Consider the following 18,789-nt stretch of genomic DNA (forward strand, 5'->3'; position numbering starts at 1 on the left):
TAGAAGACTGTAGTCTAGTGGGCTTTTTGCATATGCACGATAGAGACATTCCAGATCACATACGTGGCATATTCTTCAACACCATTGTAATTTAAATTCCCATAAATCTAACTGCCATTTATAGGAAATCCAAAGTTTCAAGGAGGTAAAGCATAGTTCCATTTTACCAAGCTCCACAAAGAAGGCTAGACTAATATTGGAACTTTTCTTAATACTTAATTAAAAGGCAATGGAAAAGTTCCCTTCCACATCAACCCTTTCACTTATTTGCAGGCTAAGCATTATTTAGTGTCTGTCATTAAGTGGTTTACAGATTTGGATTCGGACAACGCACTAAATACTATGCTTCTTTCAAAGCCGGCTTCTAGAAAGGCCATATCGATCCACTATACATTCCTACAACGACCGCTGCAGCATGAGGAAGTATGCACTGGGATGAGTAGGTGGGTACAGGTAATCCCCTCTTTATCATGCAAAACTCTTATTAAAACACTTCACCTGTCACGTAACCTACTCTCTGCTATTCAATATCAAGAAATGTTTTGGAATATTTTTCACAAAGCATACTTTTCCCCGCATTACCAGTTTCTAGCAGGCATGTCTTCATCGGCCTTTTGCCCTCACTGCCCTGTGGCTGATTTGTATCATTATTTCTGGGTTTGTCCTCTCCTGAGAGTCTTTTGGTTGCAAGTGAGGAAATTTGCCCTAGAGCACTTGGTGAATTACATACCATTGACGGATGTATGGGCACTAGTTGGCATACTTTTGGAAGGTCAGCGAGTAGCGAAGGGCTGCAGAAGACTCCTACGTATTATCAGTGCAGTGGCCCTTAAGGCTGTACGTCAGGCATGGATCAACGCCACACCCCCAACATTGCGACTTTTTCAGTAAAAGCTTTTCCATGTACTTAGCATGGACTGGATTGAGACTATGCTAGAGAAAGGAACTTGTGTATCAATATTTTTCCAAACTTGGGAAAGCTACATTGTGGACTCTGATCCTAGAACAGAGATGTAGAATTGAAAAGTCACTGAAATTTGACCAATGGTACTGTCTATGGATGATATCTAAGGACTCTCCGATTCAGTTGGATCCCTAAAGGGATTTTTACTCCCCCTGCCCCTCTTGGCTCCTTGGTCCTGCTGATTATTTCTTTCTCTTTAAGGTCTCCTTGATTAGGATTATAGAGCGGTATATGTATTTATTTTTCGAGAGATTGTACAACAGGATAAGTTGTTCTACAATTTTATTTTCTCTCTTATGACAAGAACTTTCTGTTTCTCTCACAAGAACTTTATTATTAATGTATGATTACTCACAGTCGCATTGTGAGTCTTTATTATTGGTATTGGATGTATTTGTTTCTTTGTAGTTTGTTACTATGTATGCAAATGTACTTTGTACAACTTGATATCATGGTGTTTCAATAAAAAAATTTCTTTAAAAAAAAAAAAAAGAACCATATCAACTCGCCAACAAAATATAAAGTGTCTGTTCCTCTGCCAAGGAACCAATAAAATATTGTATTCCAGCCAGAAATTGGCTGTTTTCTATTTAGTGGAAAGTCACAATGTTTTCCCAAAGACTGATGGTTTTTTATTCCCTTATGATAAATAATATTCCCTAGCTGTTGCTAAGATACTAGATGGTAAACTAGGTAAAAGGCCAGTGGTGAGGTCTTGCCTGAGAGACAGAGAAGCACATAACACCAAAACCAGGGAGCCACTCAGCAGACTCCTCTGGAATCAGTGGGGGACATTTAAGCAATTGTAAAAGTAGCAAGTTCATTTATCAAATACATTTTAGAAAATGAAAACAATAGGTCTGATGTACTTTTATGGCCAAAACAACTTTTCCTTACCTGTAAAAGAGTACTCTTATATGTCCCCCATTATAACTTCAACACTTATTCTACATTTCATAAACTAAAGTGCGTAATGTTATGTTATCATTCTAGAGACTAGCACATTTTTATTGTTAGATCTGCTAATTATATGTTTCATACATTCAAGTCACAGCTACCAAATACATTATTTTCTTGAAGTGCACAAAGCCATTTGCATGGCTAATTGAGGCAGAAAAAATGAGTATGATGTACTTAAGAAGACAAGTAACACACTGTACACACAAATGAAGGGTTCCTCTGCTGATGTACTCTCATTTGTTCAACATAAATATTCATGCAACAATTACACCCTCTGTATGCTTTAATTTTCAGAAGGCTATAGTTCATCTCACTCAGAACAAAAGTAATTGATAGAGCAGAGGAAAAGCCACCTGCGAATGGGACTGCTCGCCTTCTCCAGACTCACAGCCCACGCACACTTGTAGGTCCCTCTGCTACAATGATTTATGGCATTGCCGCTTTCCAATTCTGTTTCATGTGTCATGTGACTCATTACGTGACCCACAGGCACCTTTTGTATTCTCCACTACTCAGCAGTGACAGCCCTTGTTATAGCTGTAACAGACGTTACTTTTCTAGGTGCTCAAAATAAATATTTGGCAGTCATCCCATGTCTAGGGGTCATTTATATTTTACTATAAATTTGTTTTTTGTTCTCTGCTATGAATTGCCTGCAGAAATATCCACACCATTGGATATAGAATAACATTAGTATCTGGGCTGTCCCATATATCAAATAAAGGATTGCATATTAACCAAGAGGCAATGTTTCCCAGTGACAGACCCATGCTCTGCATTTTATCCAGAGAAATATTTGAATGGATTATATATCTTTCCTCTTCCTGCCTTACCTGTTGGAGCGAACATCAACCCCAAACTAATTTCTTCTACGCAAAAGTAAAATGGTTTACTTAATAATGAACATAAACATAGTTCAGTTACTATTTCATGACAGTAATCCCTTAAAACAAGTGAAATAATTTGAAACAGTGTAAAATAGGAAGGATGACAACATGAGAGAAGTAGCCGCACAGACAATAGTGCACTTCACAGATCCAAAGTTTTTGCAAATAGAAAGCAATTTCCAAATCATTCATGGAGTTTAGTAATTATTGTATATAATTGTTTTATTTAACTACAGATGAAAGTACTATGATTAGTAATTGGCATGCTATAAACTTTGTCACACTTTCAGACTTAAGATCCGGGAAATTGGTAAAGACCAGGGTAGTGGACCCGGGACTTCATCCTGGGTTTTCACAAATACTAATATCCCTGGTCGATGCATGTCCACGTGCAAAAGCTCTGTATTTTAATGTATGTGTGTAAGGCGTATTACTTACACTGTCATTAATTCTTCTCGATGCAAGGTTAGCTCTTACAGAACGCCCTTTGTATTCTGGATTAATAACAAGAACAAAGATTGCTATTTTGCCCTCCTTACCAAGCTTCTCAAATGGTTTTGCACCACATTGTGTGTGTCTATTAGATGAATTTCCAATAATAAACATAAACTCCCTTTTTATTTTTAGAAACAGGGCAGTGTCACATAACAGAGTTTGTTTTGCACAGTCCAATGCTGTGTCGTCTGCGAGGATATCATTACATCTCATACTGTTATAGAGTCTGAGACAGTGTCTAAGAAGAACTGCAATAATACTATTAACGTATGTATGTGAATGATGTACCCAACATGCTTTGCAAAATTCTATTTACACTTATCTCCTCCTTGAATATAAGTATACAGTTCTACTTTAGAGAAATTGTGGGGGGGGGGGGGGGGTTTGTACAGAAGTGTCCTCATACCAGGGCCGGATTAAGACTTGTGGGGGTCTCGGGGCAACTAAGTTGTGGGGTCCCCAACCAATCAAATTGATGTTAACCGCCTGTAGTCACTTCTATGACCCTGCATTATAGTACGACACATGGCAGGTGGTATTTGTAAGGAACATTAGGGGCAGTATAGCCAGCAGGGTGGGTGGCCTCCAGAGCATCCAGGTGCAATATTGCCAGACTTTGCAGTGTGCTAGTCAGCTATGCTTGCGAAAGCTGGACAGGCAATGGAGGAGGCAGAGTGGGCCAGGTAGGGGCAATGTGTGGGGGCCCCCAGTGTATGGGGGCCCCTGGACGACTGCCCCGTTTGCCCCGCCTATAATCCGGCCCTGCCTCATATACCAATCCTCAATATGCCATGCGACAAGAGACGACTGACTGGTGCAAAGCGATGCTGTGTAGCAACTTTTTCCTTTAAATTTGCATCTTATTCGAGATGGTAACGCAGCAAAATACCACTTAATCTGTACCAGAGATGCCGAGTTGTAACTTTAACTGCACAGGTATTAGATTTAAATATGTACAAAGAAGCAGATAAAGCACAACGGAAATTGGCAAGAAAAAAAGCCACGTCCGCTGCATCATGGTGCTTTGTATACAGTTTCAGACTTATTAGCACACAGATGTACATGTGTTGCTTATCAAATTAATCAGTGCAGTCTCATTTTGTCACATCCGATAGTTTCATTTGTGTGACTAAGATGCATAGTTGGAAAAAAAAGACCGCTCAGCGTTAGCAAAGTCACACGGGACCTGGTGCCACGAGAAGGGCTGTTTGGCATGACTGCAGCAATAGTGTATGAGGACACATCTGTGCATTTGTCGTTATTCAAACTTACAAGAAATAATCTACTGAAGGCATCTTTACTGAGAATACTGCACATATGCTCACAGAAGCAAAAATAAGCTGTGGATACATTGTTGCCTTGATATTGGGAACATAAATGGGATGGGGAAGGACTGTCTGCCAAATAAAGCACAAGCAATCCCAATATATAGTATATAATCTGGCAGAAAATAGGAGTATATTTATGCAGCCCATGCGCTTACTGAAGATCTGTACCGTCACTTATAGCAGCAATACAGGTTTTGGTTGATCTGGAGCTTACCAATCCAGAGTTCCCGACGACAACCCTGCCCTTCTGCTTTCTCTACTTCACCATCAGCATAGTGTTGACGGCAACAGGTCTCTGGGAAGTGCACGTGAGCACATTAGTTTCATCCAGAGGGGATCAAGCGAAGCCTTTCAGCAGCTTGTTATACTCAACAGACAGTGCAGTTCTCATATGGTATGGGGAAGCCATAAACTGCAAAAATACAAGGACTGCAAAGGAAAGCTTGATTTATCTGAGGTATCTCTGTTGCGGAATAGAAGGAAGCAGTATTAACCCATTTACCTGGCAAAATATCCATAGAAAGTAGTTATTATTGTTTCATAAGTCAGTAAAAGTTTTTTCTCATAGTACTGCCTGAACATTAAGGCTCTCATTTCCTTCCATTCCTTGAACTACTGTTCCATCTTTGCCCCTGCTTTCTCTGCTCTTGACTGTCAGCCACTTAACCTACAAAACTAAGGAATCTATTTACTAAGCAGTGTTAGGAGACAGAGTGAAAAGTGATAAGGTACCAGCCAATCAGCTCCCAACTGCTATCTAACAGGCTGAGTTTGAAAAATGACAGTTGGGAGCTGATTGGCTGGCACCTTATCACTTTTCACTCTGTCTCTTAACACTGCTTAATAAATAGACCCCTGAGTCTATAAGTCACAACGGTATGCATTCGGCATCCCGGCTGTCGGGATGCCGACGCTTACATTATCAGCGCCAGTATACCGTCACCGGCATCCCGACCGCTGGGATGTCGAAGGTAAGTAATGGGGGGGGGGAGGGTTAGGTTTAGGGGTTAGGCACTAGGGGGAGGGTTAAGCACTAAGAGGAGGGTTATGTTTAGGGTTCAGGGTGAGGGAGGTTATGTTTAGGGTTCAGTGGGGGGGGGGAGGTAATGGTAAGGCACCAAAGAAGGAGGGTTAGGATAGGGAGCGGGGGAGGGTTAGCATACTGATCAACAAGTGTCGGTATGTTAACCCATCGGGATCCTGGTGTAGGGGTTCTGACCGCCAGGATCCCGACTGTCGGTATTCCGTCACAACATCTCCTCATATCAGCTCCCGCACTCCACCTCCCTCCTGTCCTGTCCTGTCCTGACAAACAAAACAGAAAACTTAACTTTGATTGTCATACAGTACTATACATGGATAAAGAATATATAACACATATAATCAGCAAAATTAACATAAACAATATAAAACAGCTACTGAACTTGGTCTTTTTTACATGATCTGTGAATATTCACAGATCTATGTAATAATTTGCTAAGGTCTGTCCCATCTCAGACATTCGCGGTGAGAGTCGTTTGAGAGAGTATTTGGGAGATGGAACAGACCCTAGTCAGAGAGGAGGTTTTGTTTGCCCGCCTGAAAGGAATAAGTATGAAGGGGTGGGGGGGTTGTGATGTAACGCGACAGAGTGGGGATGGTGGAGCAGAGCAGCAGAGAGGGCAGAGAGGGGGAGGGGAAGAGCAACTAATAGAAAGGGTTGCTGGACCAAGTCCCTTTACTAATATTATTTTAATTGTCAAGACACTCAGCGCACAGTGCAAGTGTCACTTACCTCTATTGTTTTGTTATTGAGTGATACAATCTCACATCAGATAAATGGCCCTCTATATCTACATTACTCTAGCAGTCTGAATACTGTACATGCCAATGACAAGGACGTGAAATGCAAATGGCAAGAGCTGATGCCCGTTGAGCCACCAACTTATCTAACAGTACTAACCTCAATATCTTCTTTATATTTCAGCAATGATGCTTCCATTATATTCTTCAGGGAAAAACTTTCAGATTCTACGTCAAAATTATGGCCTGTAAGTTGTGAAATTCTGTCCCAGTGTCTCTTCATCATTGCCTAGGGAGTGAGAAAAGTGAGCATGAATGGCAACACGAGCAAGGATTGTGTCTGCTAAAATGACACTGTATTGGTATGTAAAGGTAATGATGCCAAGGATCAAACAACATGGTCCTTCAATATAAGTTGTAGGTAAGAAATGCCCAAATATTTATATTTATTATATATCCATGTGGACAGTGTCCTTGAAGGACAAAATCACCTGTTTCTTGTATAGTTTAATGATTAGTGTCAGTTAGTGTTAAATACTTTATAAGATTGTCTTAATAGCTACACTGAAAGGTTCACATGATAGCTCTAGATAAAATATAAACTAATTAGACATTTTGTTAAAGTGATGGTATTTTGAGTGACAAGCACCTGCAGCAGTTCTCGGAAGTGTCAATGTGAGCAGGCTGACAGGCACAGCATTAAAGAGGAAGTGAGCACATATCCCTGAGAAATGGAGGAGAAACTTAGGTGGAGATATATTATAATGGCACTTTTTATCCTGAAGGAAACGGTAACGCAGAGATGTATGAACATCTCAACCACCAGAGTGGGGGAGAGAAAACTCCCCCTCTGGCGACCCCTTCAAATCCTATTGCCTCATGACTAAACGCAATGTGCATGTGTGAGATCTTGCATAATTGCAGATCATGTGTGCAGATAGACTGTCCCTTGGACAGTATACAGCCAGGTAATCCTACCTATATGTGAAAAAGCAATGAGCTACAAAAGTGCGCATATCGTTTTTTGGTAACATGTGCATGATTTCTGTTTCCATTCTATAGTATGGCGACAACAAAATCGTTAGATGTTTGCAGATACCGTAGAGAAAACCGATTTCCTCTCCATTAACTGCTGTCTGACATGATGATGTCCTATGTGATTGTCAAATAACGCTGGTTATAGTTCATTTGACAGTTATCATCTCTTCCTACATCTCCCCCATAGTGAGTGATATACATTATACACACATACCATTTGTGGTGATAACCAAGGTACATTAAGGGGGATATTTATTCAGAGAAGGTTTTGTATGTGGTTCCCAGGTTACTATCCTGTGGTTTGGAGGCTAAAATCCTAAATCACATACAATGTGTGGCAGTTTGCAAATTCCTGAACTCTCTGCAGCTTAGAGCAAACCCAAGATCTTCACATTAAACCCCAAACCGCACATCAAATATCAATATATATTTTGTAGAAATATGTATTCCGTATCTTATGCTGAAAGGTTTAAAATCGGGAAGAACATCTTTAGCATGAATATGTGAGCATGAGTGGGGCAAGTGGTGTCTGTCAGACCTGTAAACTTTTATGTACTTGTATCAGCAGCATGATATAGAAGCAGAATGCACTGTCTTACTGTCTTACTTTGTTTGACATCATCTCAAGCAGAGGGCAGCTCTCACTGAAATCATCAATCTTGGTCTTCAAGTCATTAAATGCTTGCCACTCTTTCAACGCTTTGGGCAGCTTGCGAATTCTAAAAACAAGAGAAACATAACATGTATTTATAATTGAAGCAATATTTGACATTTATCAGTGGGTGTGATTATATGTATTATAATCATAATAATATTATCAGTGTATTCAGTAGTAAGATGTTTATATCAGAAGATTGTGTAGGCACACATTGTACTCTATCAGTTTATTTAGATGTCCAGAATACAAAGTTGGCACAAAATACCCCTTTCAGACATACAACCCGGGAAATTTCCTGCTCAGACACGGGAATTTCTCCTGTGCAAATTCCCGGGAATTTGGTCGAGACCCCCCTTTCACACTACAGTGTCTATCCGGGAAATTCCCAGGTAGACCCCTTTCAGACAAGAGCAGGGTTTTTCTGCTTACCTGCCTCTTCTCTGCCGTCTGCTCCTCCTAGCCTATCCCCTCTCTGGCTGATGATGATGATGATGTCATCATTCAGCAGCCAAAAGGCGGCCAACCGTAATGCAGTTATTTTTTTTTTATTAGAATTTTTTAAACATATATTTTAATTCCCTGGTGGTCCAGCTGGAGTGCGGGCGGGCCGCTGTGGCACAACCGGCCGGTGCTGGGGGTGGTGAGCAGCAGCGCTGAGCATCCTATAGGATGTTCTGCACGGTCAGCTCAAAGCAGCAGCGCTGAGCATCCTGTAGGACGCTCTACGCTGTCAGCTCAAAGCAGCAGCGCTGAGCTTCCTATAGGACGCTCTGCGCTGTCAGCTCAAAGCAGCAGCGCTGAGCGTCCTATAGGATGCTCTGCGCTGTGGGCTACATGCAAAAGCTGCTTGGTGCTGCCTGGGAGTAGTAAATTCCCGTGTAGCACCATTCAGACAGAAGCAGGGTAATTTCCCGGGACTTAAGTTCCGGGAAAAACCCTGGTCGATTACGGGGCGGCTACCCGGGAACGTGTTCACGGGTAGGTACCTTTCACACAGACATGAGACCCGGGAATTTTGGCCGAGGCAGACCAAAATCCCGGGAATCTCAGTATGTCTGAAAGGGGTATAAGAGTCATATTTTTTGGTAATGAAAATAATCCTTTGTCCTTCTGGCAGCTGAAGCAGTCATTTCATTCAGCTAATGAAGATCAACATCAAGTTATTCAACAATGCCCCTAATAACCCTGAGTAATACAGTAAGTGTGTCTGGTCTGGCTCTGGGAGAGTCCTCTGTTATATCCTGTGCTTGTCCTGGACCTGTCTGTGTGAAGCATCAGGCTGCTGTGAGATGTGAGGTGGTGATCAGTACAAGAGAGTCCCCCAGTAAGTCGTATATTACCTAATTGATATTTGCCATATTGGATACCTGACATACACAATGCCCCACCAAAACAATGAATAAAAATAAAAAAAATTACATGTACCTGTTTTGGAAATCCAAAAGTTCATTGTTGATTTTCTCAATGTCCAGGTCTGTCCACAGGATTTCATAGTATCCATTAATGTTTTCTATAACTGCATTATAAAGACCATACAGTTTCTGAAGCAATGACAGCTCGCGCTTTATCCTTTGCAGCTCTGGGTATTCTGAAACAAAGATTAATGAAAAAAATAATATTTTTGAGAATATTGGTGCAAGAAATGTGCACTTGAATGAATGTCTGTGCCATTGATAATTCAGATTAACGTTATTATAATGATGGTGTTTACCTGTAATTGGGAGGCCAAACAGTTCTTCACCTCCAGAAAAAGTAACATATTTTCTCCACAATTCATCAAACTTGGCCTGGAAGACTTGTAATCTGTCACTTGCTTCCCTGGGAGGAATGCCTTCAACACCAGGACCACTGTGGAGGTGGGTGATGAAACGTAGTAATTTTATAAAATGACAGGCTACATACATTTGGCATCGCATATTAGTGTCAAGGAAGCAGCAGAACGCAGCATATGGCAGAAAGGTGTATGGAGCAGTCTCTTGCTGTAACATGGCAGTCTCTTGATGTAACATGGCACTGGAACTTTAAAGAATACATTCAGAGCACAGCCATCCTACCTTAGGACTAAACCATTTAGGACAATGAGGAGATGTATGAAGGGGCGATATGGGGGAGGAATGATATCAGCGCACATTATGTGCCCTGATACTGCTTCTCCCCCATGTATTATTATGAGGTTGGGTGGTAACCCCTACCCGTGCCGCTATAATAAATCTTCCCAATATGCTTTGATACCCTGTAACTGTATACCTTTAATCATAGTAAATTATCCAGAGCCATGCATAATGGTAAGGAGCATTGTCAGCCTATCAAAGATCATCTCTGTCCCTTAACCTTTATCTCCAATACGTCTTATTTTCATAATCAGTTGTGCATTTGGAGAAAAGAAAAATTGGATATTTGCACTCACCATAAAATTCTTTCATTGTAATCCGTCTGGGGGACACTGTGGCAATGACTGAGTAGAGGGGAGCTGGCACAGTAGTATAATCACTAAAAGGTTAAGTGAAAGCTCTATCCCACAGTTTTTGAATAACAAAGCTGCACGAAGGAACAACCACCATAACTATGTAACAGGGAAAACAACCAGAACATAGAAAACAACAAATCAGGGAGGGATTGCAGTGTCCCCCAGATGGATTATGACGAGGAGGTTTTAAAGTACAAAAATCCAATTTCCTCTTGCATTCAATCTGGGGGACACTGTGGGACTTCACAAAGCAAGCCTAACAAGGGAGGCGCCATCCAGTAAAGCCGTACTTAAAACCTTTACGCCCAAAATATGCGTCAACGGAACCCAAGGTATGGAAACTGTAAAACTTGGTAAAGGTATGCACAGAGGACCAGGTTGCCAAACTGCAAAGCTGTTCCTCCAAGGCGCCATGGCGAACCACCCATGAAGCCCCAAATGCATAAATGGAATGAGCTCGAGAGGAAGTCTGAACTGGCCTATCTGAAAACAGGCAAGCCTGTAGGACGGCAGAGGTGATCAATCTTGCAATGGAACACTTGGAGGCTGGTCACCCTCTCTTTGGGACATGAATCAGGACCAAAAGTAAATCCGTATGCTGAATTGAAGCCATACAGGCAATAAAAATCAGTACAGCCTGCACTACGTCCAAAAGCCCTAAAGACATAGGGCTTTATTTATTAACATTATTTTGACTAAAATAAAGTGAAAAAGGGTGTTTTCACACCCTTTTCACATTATTTTAGTTTCACCTGTAGTTATTACAGGGCAATTGGAGTAGAATTAGTAAAATTCTACTCCAACCCCTTCTACTCCAACCCCTAGTATCACTTATTTTTAGTAAAGCAGATCGCATTTCCCATAATTGTAATGGGAAATGTGATCCGACCAGAGTTACTAAAAATAAATTGTAAAAAAAATACCGGGGCAAGCCCTGTGATAATAACACCACCTGGAGGTGGCGTTATCCAGGGTCTCCCCCGGTTACCGGGCTCCCACTCTGCTCTAACGGGGAGAGCAGAGGCGGGAGCCGGTAGCAGTAATCAGCTACGTGGTCTAAACAGACCGCAAGCTGATTGCTGTAAAAAAAAGAAAAAAAAATTAAAACATTTTTTTTTTTACTTACCTGCATCCAGGGACCGGTGATCGGGCCTCCGGTGATGGCTCCTCTCCGGTCAGCTGGTCTCCCATAGTGCACTGCGGCCCGGTCATCAGGTGATCGGGTCCCAGTGCAGTATGGGAGATCACCTGATCGGGAAGCCCGGAGAAGATCACCGGAGGCCAGGAGGATGCAGGTAAGTGTAATGAAGGGAGGGGGGGTCGCGGGGGCCCGTGATCGCGGGGGGTGGGGCTTAGCGTTGGTGGGGGGTAGCAGCGATGGTGGGTCGGTGCATGCGCGGGCTCTTAGTCGTGGTATTTTTTCCGAAAATACCGCGACTAGAGTGCGGATGGGATCCGCAGGGACAGAGCTTTATCACAAGCTCTGTCCCTACAAGGGATTTATAGTAAATCCCTGTGATATTGCCTGAATTCGCAATGCGAATTCACTCGGTAATATCACACTACAATCCGCATTCAATATGCGGATTGTAGTAAATAGAGCCCATAGAGCTAGAAGATGATGCTGTCCTCGGAAAAGCCAGTGTCACGATCCGTACAGGAAGTTCCTCAGATGAGGACAAAAAGCCAGGGGTTAGGGTGGCTAGGAAACAACTAGGAGAGTGACAGTGACTAGGTCTTCCTATTGCAGCCAAACCCAGGTTTAGCTAGATATGCCCAGAGGCGCGGAGTCTAACTCACTTGAGGGTCTTCACCAGTGACCCCTCCAGTTGGGATATGGGTTTCGCTGCACCAAGTGAGCAGGTCGCGGCCCTCTGGACAGGTAACTGGGAGTGGCAGGAAGATCAGTAACTATATTAACGAGAGTTAGCCCTGGAAACCCTAGAAATGTAATAACACTATGAAACACTAGAACTGAAATGGTTAATGGAGATGATCCAGATGCCGGCTTGCTCTGAGAAACACAAAGAATGTAACACAGTGGTGTACAGAGGATTGTAGAGATCCAGTCGCTGACTTGCACTGAGAAACAGTGATGCACTGAAAATTGTAAAGGAACCAGTCACTGACTCGCACTGAAAACACAGGGAAATGTAACACAGGGATGCACTGAGAATTGTAAAGGAACCAGTCGCTGACTTGCACTGAGAACACAGGGAAATGTAACACAGGGATGCACTGGCAATTGTAAAGGAACCAGTAGCTGACTTGCACTGAGAACACAGGAAAATGTAACACAGGGATGCACTGAGAATTGTAAAGGATCCAGCTGAGAGCTAACTAGTAATTAGTATGAAAGCTGACACCAGTAACACAGGGAGGCAGCTGGGGAACTGAACAGCACAATAATAACACATGAGCTGTTATGTAAAGACCTGAAGTTCAGTGAGAGAACTCAAATTACACACTGGAAGTCAGCCTGGGAGGTGATGCAAATAACACTGGAGAACAGCGAGAAGGCTAAAGCAACACACTGAGGAATTAACACGGAGAAACACCAGTGAGTATCACAGTTACCGGAACAGTGAAGTTGAACAGCAATTTCCTTTTCCTGGAGTCAGACTAAATATTCCTGGGTAGTTGTTCATTGGATCAGAGGATCAGCTGAGTGACACAGGACTACAGGAGATGCTAGTCAAGTGATATGGACCAACATGGCTGTGACCATGCCCGGGACCCTGGGAACCAGGACGCAAGTACGGAAGAGACCCTGGGGAGAATACTCAGTCACCACTCACCTCCACTCCCAGCGACTGAACACCTAAGCCCAAGGACGCCGACGCGGAGGTGAGTAGCGGGCGATCCCAGGCCGCATCCTGACGGCCAGGAGAACAATAAATCTAGCTAGCTAAGTAAAAATGTGCCTTACGCCTTATGCATAAACACCATTTCTTTTAGCTGATCATATAATTTACAGTTCAGATTAAAGTCTGGGGTTCAGACACTGGCTAAAGGCTCTGCTTTGAATGAAAAAAGCTAAAAAGAGGATTTTTGAGCTTCAATTACATAATTTCTTATATACAAACAGTGAAATTGAACAGTGACAGTTGGGCTAATAAAAATAAAAACATGCAATAGCCCAAATATATATAACACAAAACCTCAGATTTCATGAACTGAAATTGAAAATTAATAATTTTGCTGTTCACTGTTGCAAAAATATCCATAGAACCAAAAGGCAACTTACTTTTAAAAACTATACTTACAATATATCATAGTCTTTATAAAACTCGCTAGAATCGACATGAAACTTTTTCACACCATCCAGTAAATCTGTTTTCATCTCTGGTTGCACCCTGATAAGTAAATTCTGGGTTTGGACAACCTGGTAAAAGATTTTTTTAAACATAAAATCAATAAGAGCAACAAAGATAATTAGGTTCATAACGCACACATCAGAAAATGCATCTTTACCTGTGTGTTCAAATTCTTCCAGGCATACGCTAATCCATCTACGCGCTCAGCATTTCCATCCTGAAACAGCAGCTCATATTTCACAAGAAGGCTATGGGACTCCTCAATAGGTCCAATCATCATGTCAATTTTAATTTCTGACTCCCTGATCTCTTTCAGGGCATCCATGGCTCCACGCACATCATCAAGGTCGTTAACTGGTCGGTTTAATCTCTTGTTAAGATTGTCAATAAATGAATAGATCTCATCCATATCCATAGCAGCCTTTTTATTTAAAGCAGAGCCTATTGTTCTCTTCCACCTGCGGCACTCCTGAACCAGCGCCATTTTTAGACAATCAGTGGAAAAGTCGACAGATCCTACAATGCAGTGAGCTGGAAGCTCGCTGATTTGACTTTCCAATTGCTGTAAAGGCAAGATGAAAATTATATGACACAACATAAGCACTTGTACTATAAATGAAAACACAGCAAACAGAAGGTATGTTCTAAACCAACGAATATTTTACTTACTGAATAATGACTCAATTGACTTCGAAATTCAGACATCACTGGATTTGTGTCCAGGAATTCTTTCACTTTTTCATCAACATCCTATAAAAAAGAGATTATGTTCTTTTTTTAATCAATCTGTTTTAATGAAACATTTTGTTGCAAAAGGAAGAGGATACAAAAGAAACGAGGGAGCGAGTAGAGAATAATACACTACAGATCCAACATCCAATACATTTGCAAGAAACAAATTGACGTCAGTCTTATTGAATAGCATACTGTAAAACTGACATAATGTGATCTATAACAACCTAGCAATCTCACAACATGAACACGATCATGAAGAGGATTCTTTGAGAGCCCAACTGACATGCTGTTGAGCCCCAGAGAGCGTCATCCAGTTGCCTACAAACCAGGAACTAGGGGGAGAGTTAGGGTTTGGCTGCAAAGTGGTGGGGTTAGGGTTAGGCTGTGGAAGGAGGGGGTTAGGGTTAATCTGCGGGGAAGGTTGGTTAGAGGGAGGGTTAGAGGTTAACCTTGGGACACTTACCTAATTGGGTCGGGATTCTGTCTATCGGGATGCCACTGTCTGTATTCTGACCGCTAGCATCCCGACTGCCTAGATTCCGTACCCAACCCAGGTGGTGTACTTCTTTTCAGGATTACTTTAGGACAGGCCCTGAAGACATGGGACATAGAACCTAACTGACCACAACCTCTCCAACATAAATTTGAAGTGTAAGAGAAAATGTTATGCAAACGATTCAGAACGAGGTACCAATGCTGATATACTTTTAAGGAATTTGTCTGATGTATTGTGCAGAAGATAAGGGTGCAAGATTATTACAAATGCACCCAAGACCTGGTCAAGGATCTATCCCGCATTCCACTCCCACACTACAGTAACTCATGGACTTCTTTCAGAGGGATATTGTTAGAGAATAGGAGATAGTGTGTACTGTAGTGAACAACAAACACTTAGCCAGGGAACTAAGTCAAGTTAAGAATTCTAAGATCATACTTTTGTCTAAGGGACAAGTGTAATTGAATTGTAAAAGTCACAGATTTGTAAATATTTCGGAATTGTTAAAATCTTTTATCTTTCATGTTACAATATTTTGCTGACGATTAAGAATACAAATTTTATGAGGTTATTAAAAATTATATTTTAACTTCCTAAACAGTACTTTATTATTTTCTGTATGTAATAATATGTATATGTAAGGGTTTCTTATAGTCACAAGACTATACACTATACCAGTGCAAAGGGTCCTCTGATGATTTTGTTTGTGCCTGGTCAACCTATAAAAGTAAATACAAGTCTACAGGCACAGTATGGGAATAAGTGTATATACCGTGTGAGTTGGATCATCTGCAAAATGAAATAAATTAGACGAATCACATAATTCCCCTATCTATAAGCAATGGACTTTATAATGGGGGCTCTTTAGTTTTATAGATTTGTTTCACAATAAACAGAACTGTGCTAACTACCATTGGTCAAAATAATACATTAATATATAACATTTTATTCCACATTATATTTCCCAAAGAGTTGTTTATATCACACTGATCTACATTTTACAACAGCCCCTACATACTGCAAGAGAACAACAGTTGGTCAATCATTCACCCAAGTGCCTAAATGTTCTCTTTGAGGTATATGAAGATAGATTATTTGGTTTAACCACTTGCCTGGCACAGTCGTATCAGATACGACCATACCAGACTGGGCTTTCCCTGAAATGGGCGTATCTGATACGACCAGTAAAAAAAGCTAAGTGTGCGGCTGCTTGAAGATGATCTTCTAGCAGCCGCCTATCTCAGAGGGACCTTCCGGTCCCTCCACACTCTCGAGTCAGCCCGGCATCCACAGCTCCCACACCCGATAGTAGCAGCGTCATTGTCTCCCCCCACCCCCCCTTCCGCCTTGCAAGCGGCAGCCCGGCGGGACCCACACCCGGCGGCTGCAGATGTCAGAGCAGCTGCCGGGAATATAACAGCCAGCGCTGTCCACGCTGTAGTCTCCTCCCTCTTCCCCCTGTAAGTGGCAGCCCTGTGGGTCCCACATCCGGCAGCCGCCGGGAATATAACAGCCAGCGCTGTCCACGCTGTAGTCTCCTCCCTCTTCCCCCTGTAAGTGGCAGCCCTGTCGGTCCCACATCGGCGGCTGCAGATGTCAGAGCAGCCGCCGGGAATATAACAGCACAGCGCTGTCGGCGCTGTGTTCTCCTCTCCCGATCCCCCCACCCTGGAAGTGGCAGCCCTGCGGGACCCACACACCGCAGCTGAAAATGTACTGCACAGCACGCTGATGGCGCTGTCATCCTCTCCCTCCCCAAGCCCTGCTAGAGCCCGGTGGAACTCCGGGCAAGCTCCACCCCTCGAGTTATACCCTGCCGTCAAATATATACTGTACATATATATGTATGTGTGAGTATAATATATATATAGTATATGTGTGTGTGTATTATATATATGTATGTATATGTGTGTGTAATATATATATATATATGTGTATGTATATGTGTGTATATATATTGTGACACAGTTAGGTTAGGGGGGTCCCTCTCCTGGGTAGAGGACTCCTTCCTTACACACACACACAGCAGCAGGGAAGCAGCACACCAGTCTGGATGCAAGTACAAGCTGGTCGGCGCCAGTCTTTATTGTACAATGACAGAAATATAAAGAAAACATAAATGTAAATCCTAGCCCTGTCGGGGCACTAACTTCACAGGTAGTTCCCTCACTACCAGAACCTGGCAGGGCCTAATGCCCTCGCCAGCAACAAAGCACAGCACAGTACTCACAGATAGGTTTTCCAAGTGTCTCTGAGCAAACTCCCTGTCTGCTCTCCCAGGTGAGACAATCAGCCCTCAACACACTAGGCTTATATTGGCCACCCTCAGGTGGGAACCCAATCAAGCCTGTTACCAGGCTGCGAGAACCAAAACCTGGAGTGGCCGTGGGTGGAGCCCTCCCTCTCCTCTCACCCACAACCCCCAGGTCCCAAACCAGCTTTTCAAAAAGCCGAAACTCAAGCCTGCTATACTGCAGACTTTCTCCTGGGGATTTAAAACACAAAAGACAGGAATCTGGGACAAATGTACCTGCCACAGACCACTTTACCAGTGATCCTATCACAATATATATATATATATATATATGTGTGTATATATATATATACACACACACACACACACATATTTAATACGTGTGTACAGATTTGCCCAGTCACATCGTTGCCTATTATGTAACGAGTTATGCTATGCATTGGTGCGAGATGACTGGGACGCACAATAGCGTCTCCGTTCAATTCTATTGAGACGCACTCCTGCGAACGGGGAAGGGCCATGGCGTAGCGTGGCGCATAGCGCAATTCACAGGCATGTTTGTGCTTTGATCTGCAACAAACTGGGCGCATCTGTATGTTTGCATATATGTCTGTGTGTGTATATATATATATATATATATATACTGTGTATGTGTGCATATATATATATATATATATATATATATACATATACACACACAAACACGTATATAGATGGCAGCCCCCCAACCGATGCGGTGGTCTCAGTTGATGTTTCTATCAATTGCCATCACTACTATACACCATAAAAATTGCCATTTTTATGGTATACAGCATTTACATTTTTTTTTAAATCGTGTTGGAATAGTTTTACAAAGCTGTTCTTGACCTAATTCAATCATAAAAAAAAACGACAATTTCGGAGTGGTTTTTGGAAAAATAATTAGTCAGTGAAGTGGTTAAGGCATATGTAGGAACAACTACATACACAGAAGTTACATTTCTCACCTGATTCCAGATTCCAGAAAATGTAGTAAAACTGTTAAGAACATCAGATGCGTCAGTTTTAAGAGACAGGATGATAGAGCTAAGCTGGATTACAACTTTGCTCACATCCTTATGTTCAGTGATTTGCTTATCCAGTGGTTTCAGCACAACCATCTTGGTAAGTTCATCGCCTAGATCTCTAGCAGCATTTTGCTCCAACTGTTGAAGTAAAAGAAAGACAATATAATAGTAATCACCATGAGATGTATGGGGTCACTGCACTATGCATAACGTTCCATGATTATATTTATTAACATTCTAGAACTACAAGAGATTATCAACATTATTTATACAGGGCAATCACAACATTCATAAGGTTAGATGTTTCTATGAATTGTTGTTCAAGAGCTATATGGTTAGCTGTGTTGTCATTCATCAGCTAA

The 18,789-nt window shown here is 42.1% G+C and overlaps 1 protein-coding gene across 1 annotated transcript in view; it reads right to left on the reverse strand.

Annotated features, from left to right (window-relative positions):
* LOC148519646 (dynein axonemal heavy chain 5-like) overlaps positions 1 to 18,789 on the reverse strand; it is a 449,515-nt gene that overhangs the window by 308,155 nt on the left and 122,571 nt on the right. The window contains exons 26-33 of the mRNA XM_088476296.1: positions 18,368 to 18,565; positions 14,566 to 14,646; positions 14,054 to 14,458; positions 13,846 to 13,964; positions 9,824 to 9,960; positions 9,538 to 9,700; positions 8,062 to 8,173; positions 6,577 to 6,705 (exon numbers count right to left, since the gene is read on the reverse strand). Coding sequence (XP_088332422.1) covers positions 6,577 to 6,705; positions 8,062 to 8,173; positions 9,538 to 9,700; positions 9,824 to 9,960; positions 13,846 to 13,964; positions 14,054 to 14,458; positions 14,566 to 14,646; positions 18,368 to 18,565 — 1,344 coding nt within the window. The remainder of the gene's footprint in view (positions 1 to 6,576; positions 6,706 to 8,061; positions 8,174 to 9,537; positions 9,701 to 9,823; positions 9,961 to 13,845; positions 13,965 to 14,053; positions 14,459 to 14,565; positions 14,647 to 18,367; positions 18,566 to 18,789) is intronic.

The sequence above is a fragment of the Taudactylus pleione genome, unplaced genomic scaffold (genome assembly GCF_031769625.1).
Source record: "Taudactylus pleione unplaced genomic scaffold, aTauple2 ptg000186l, whole genome shotgun sequence".
NCBI lineage: Eukaryota > Metazoa > Chordata > Amphibia > Anura > Myobatrachidae > Taudactylus > Taudactylus pleione.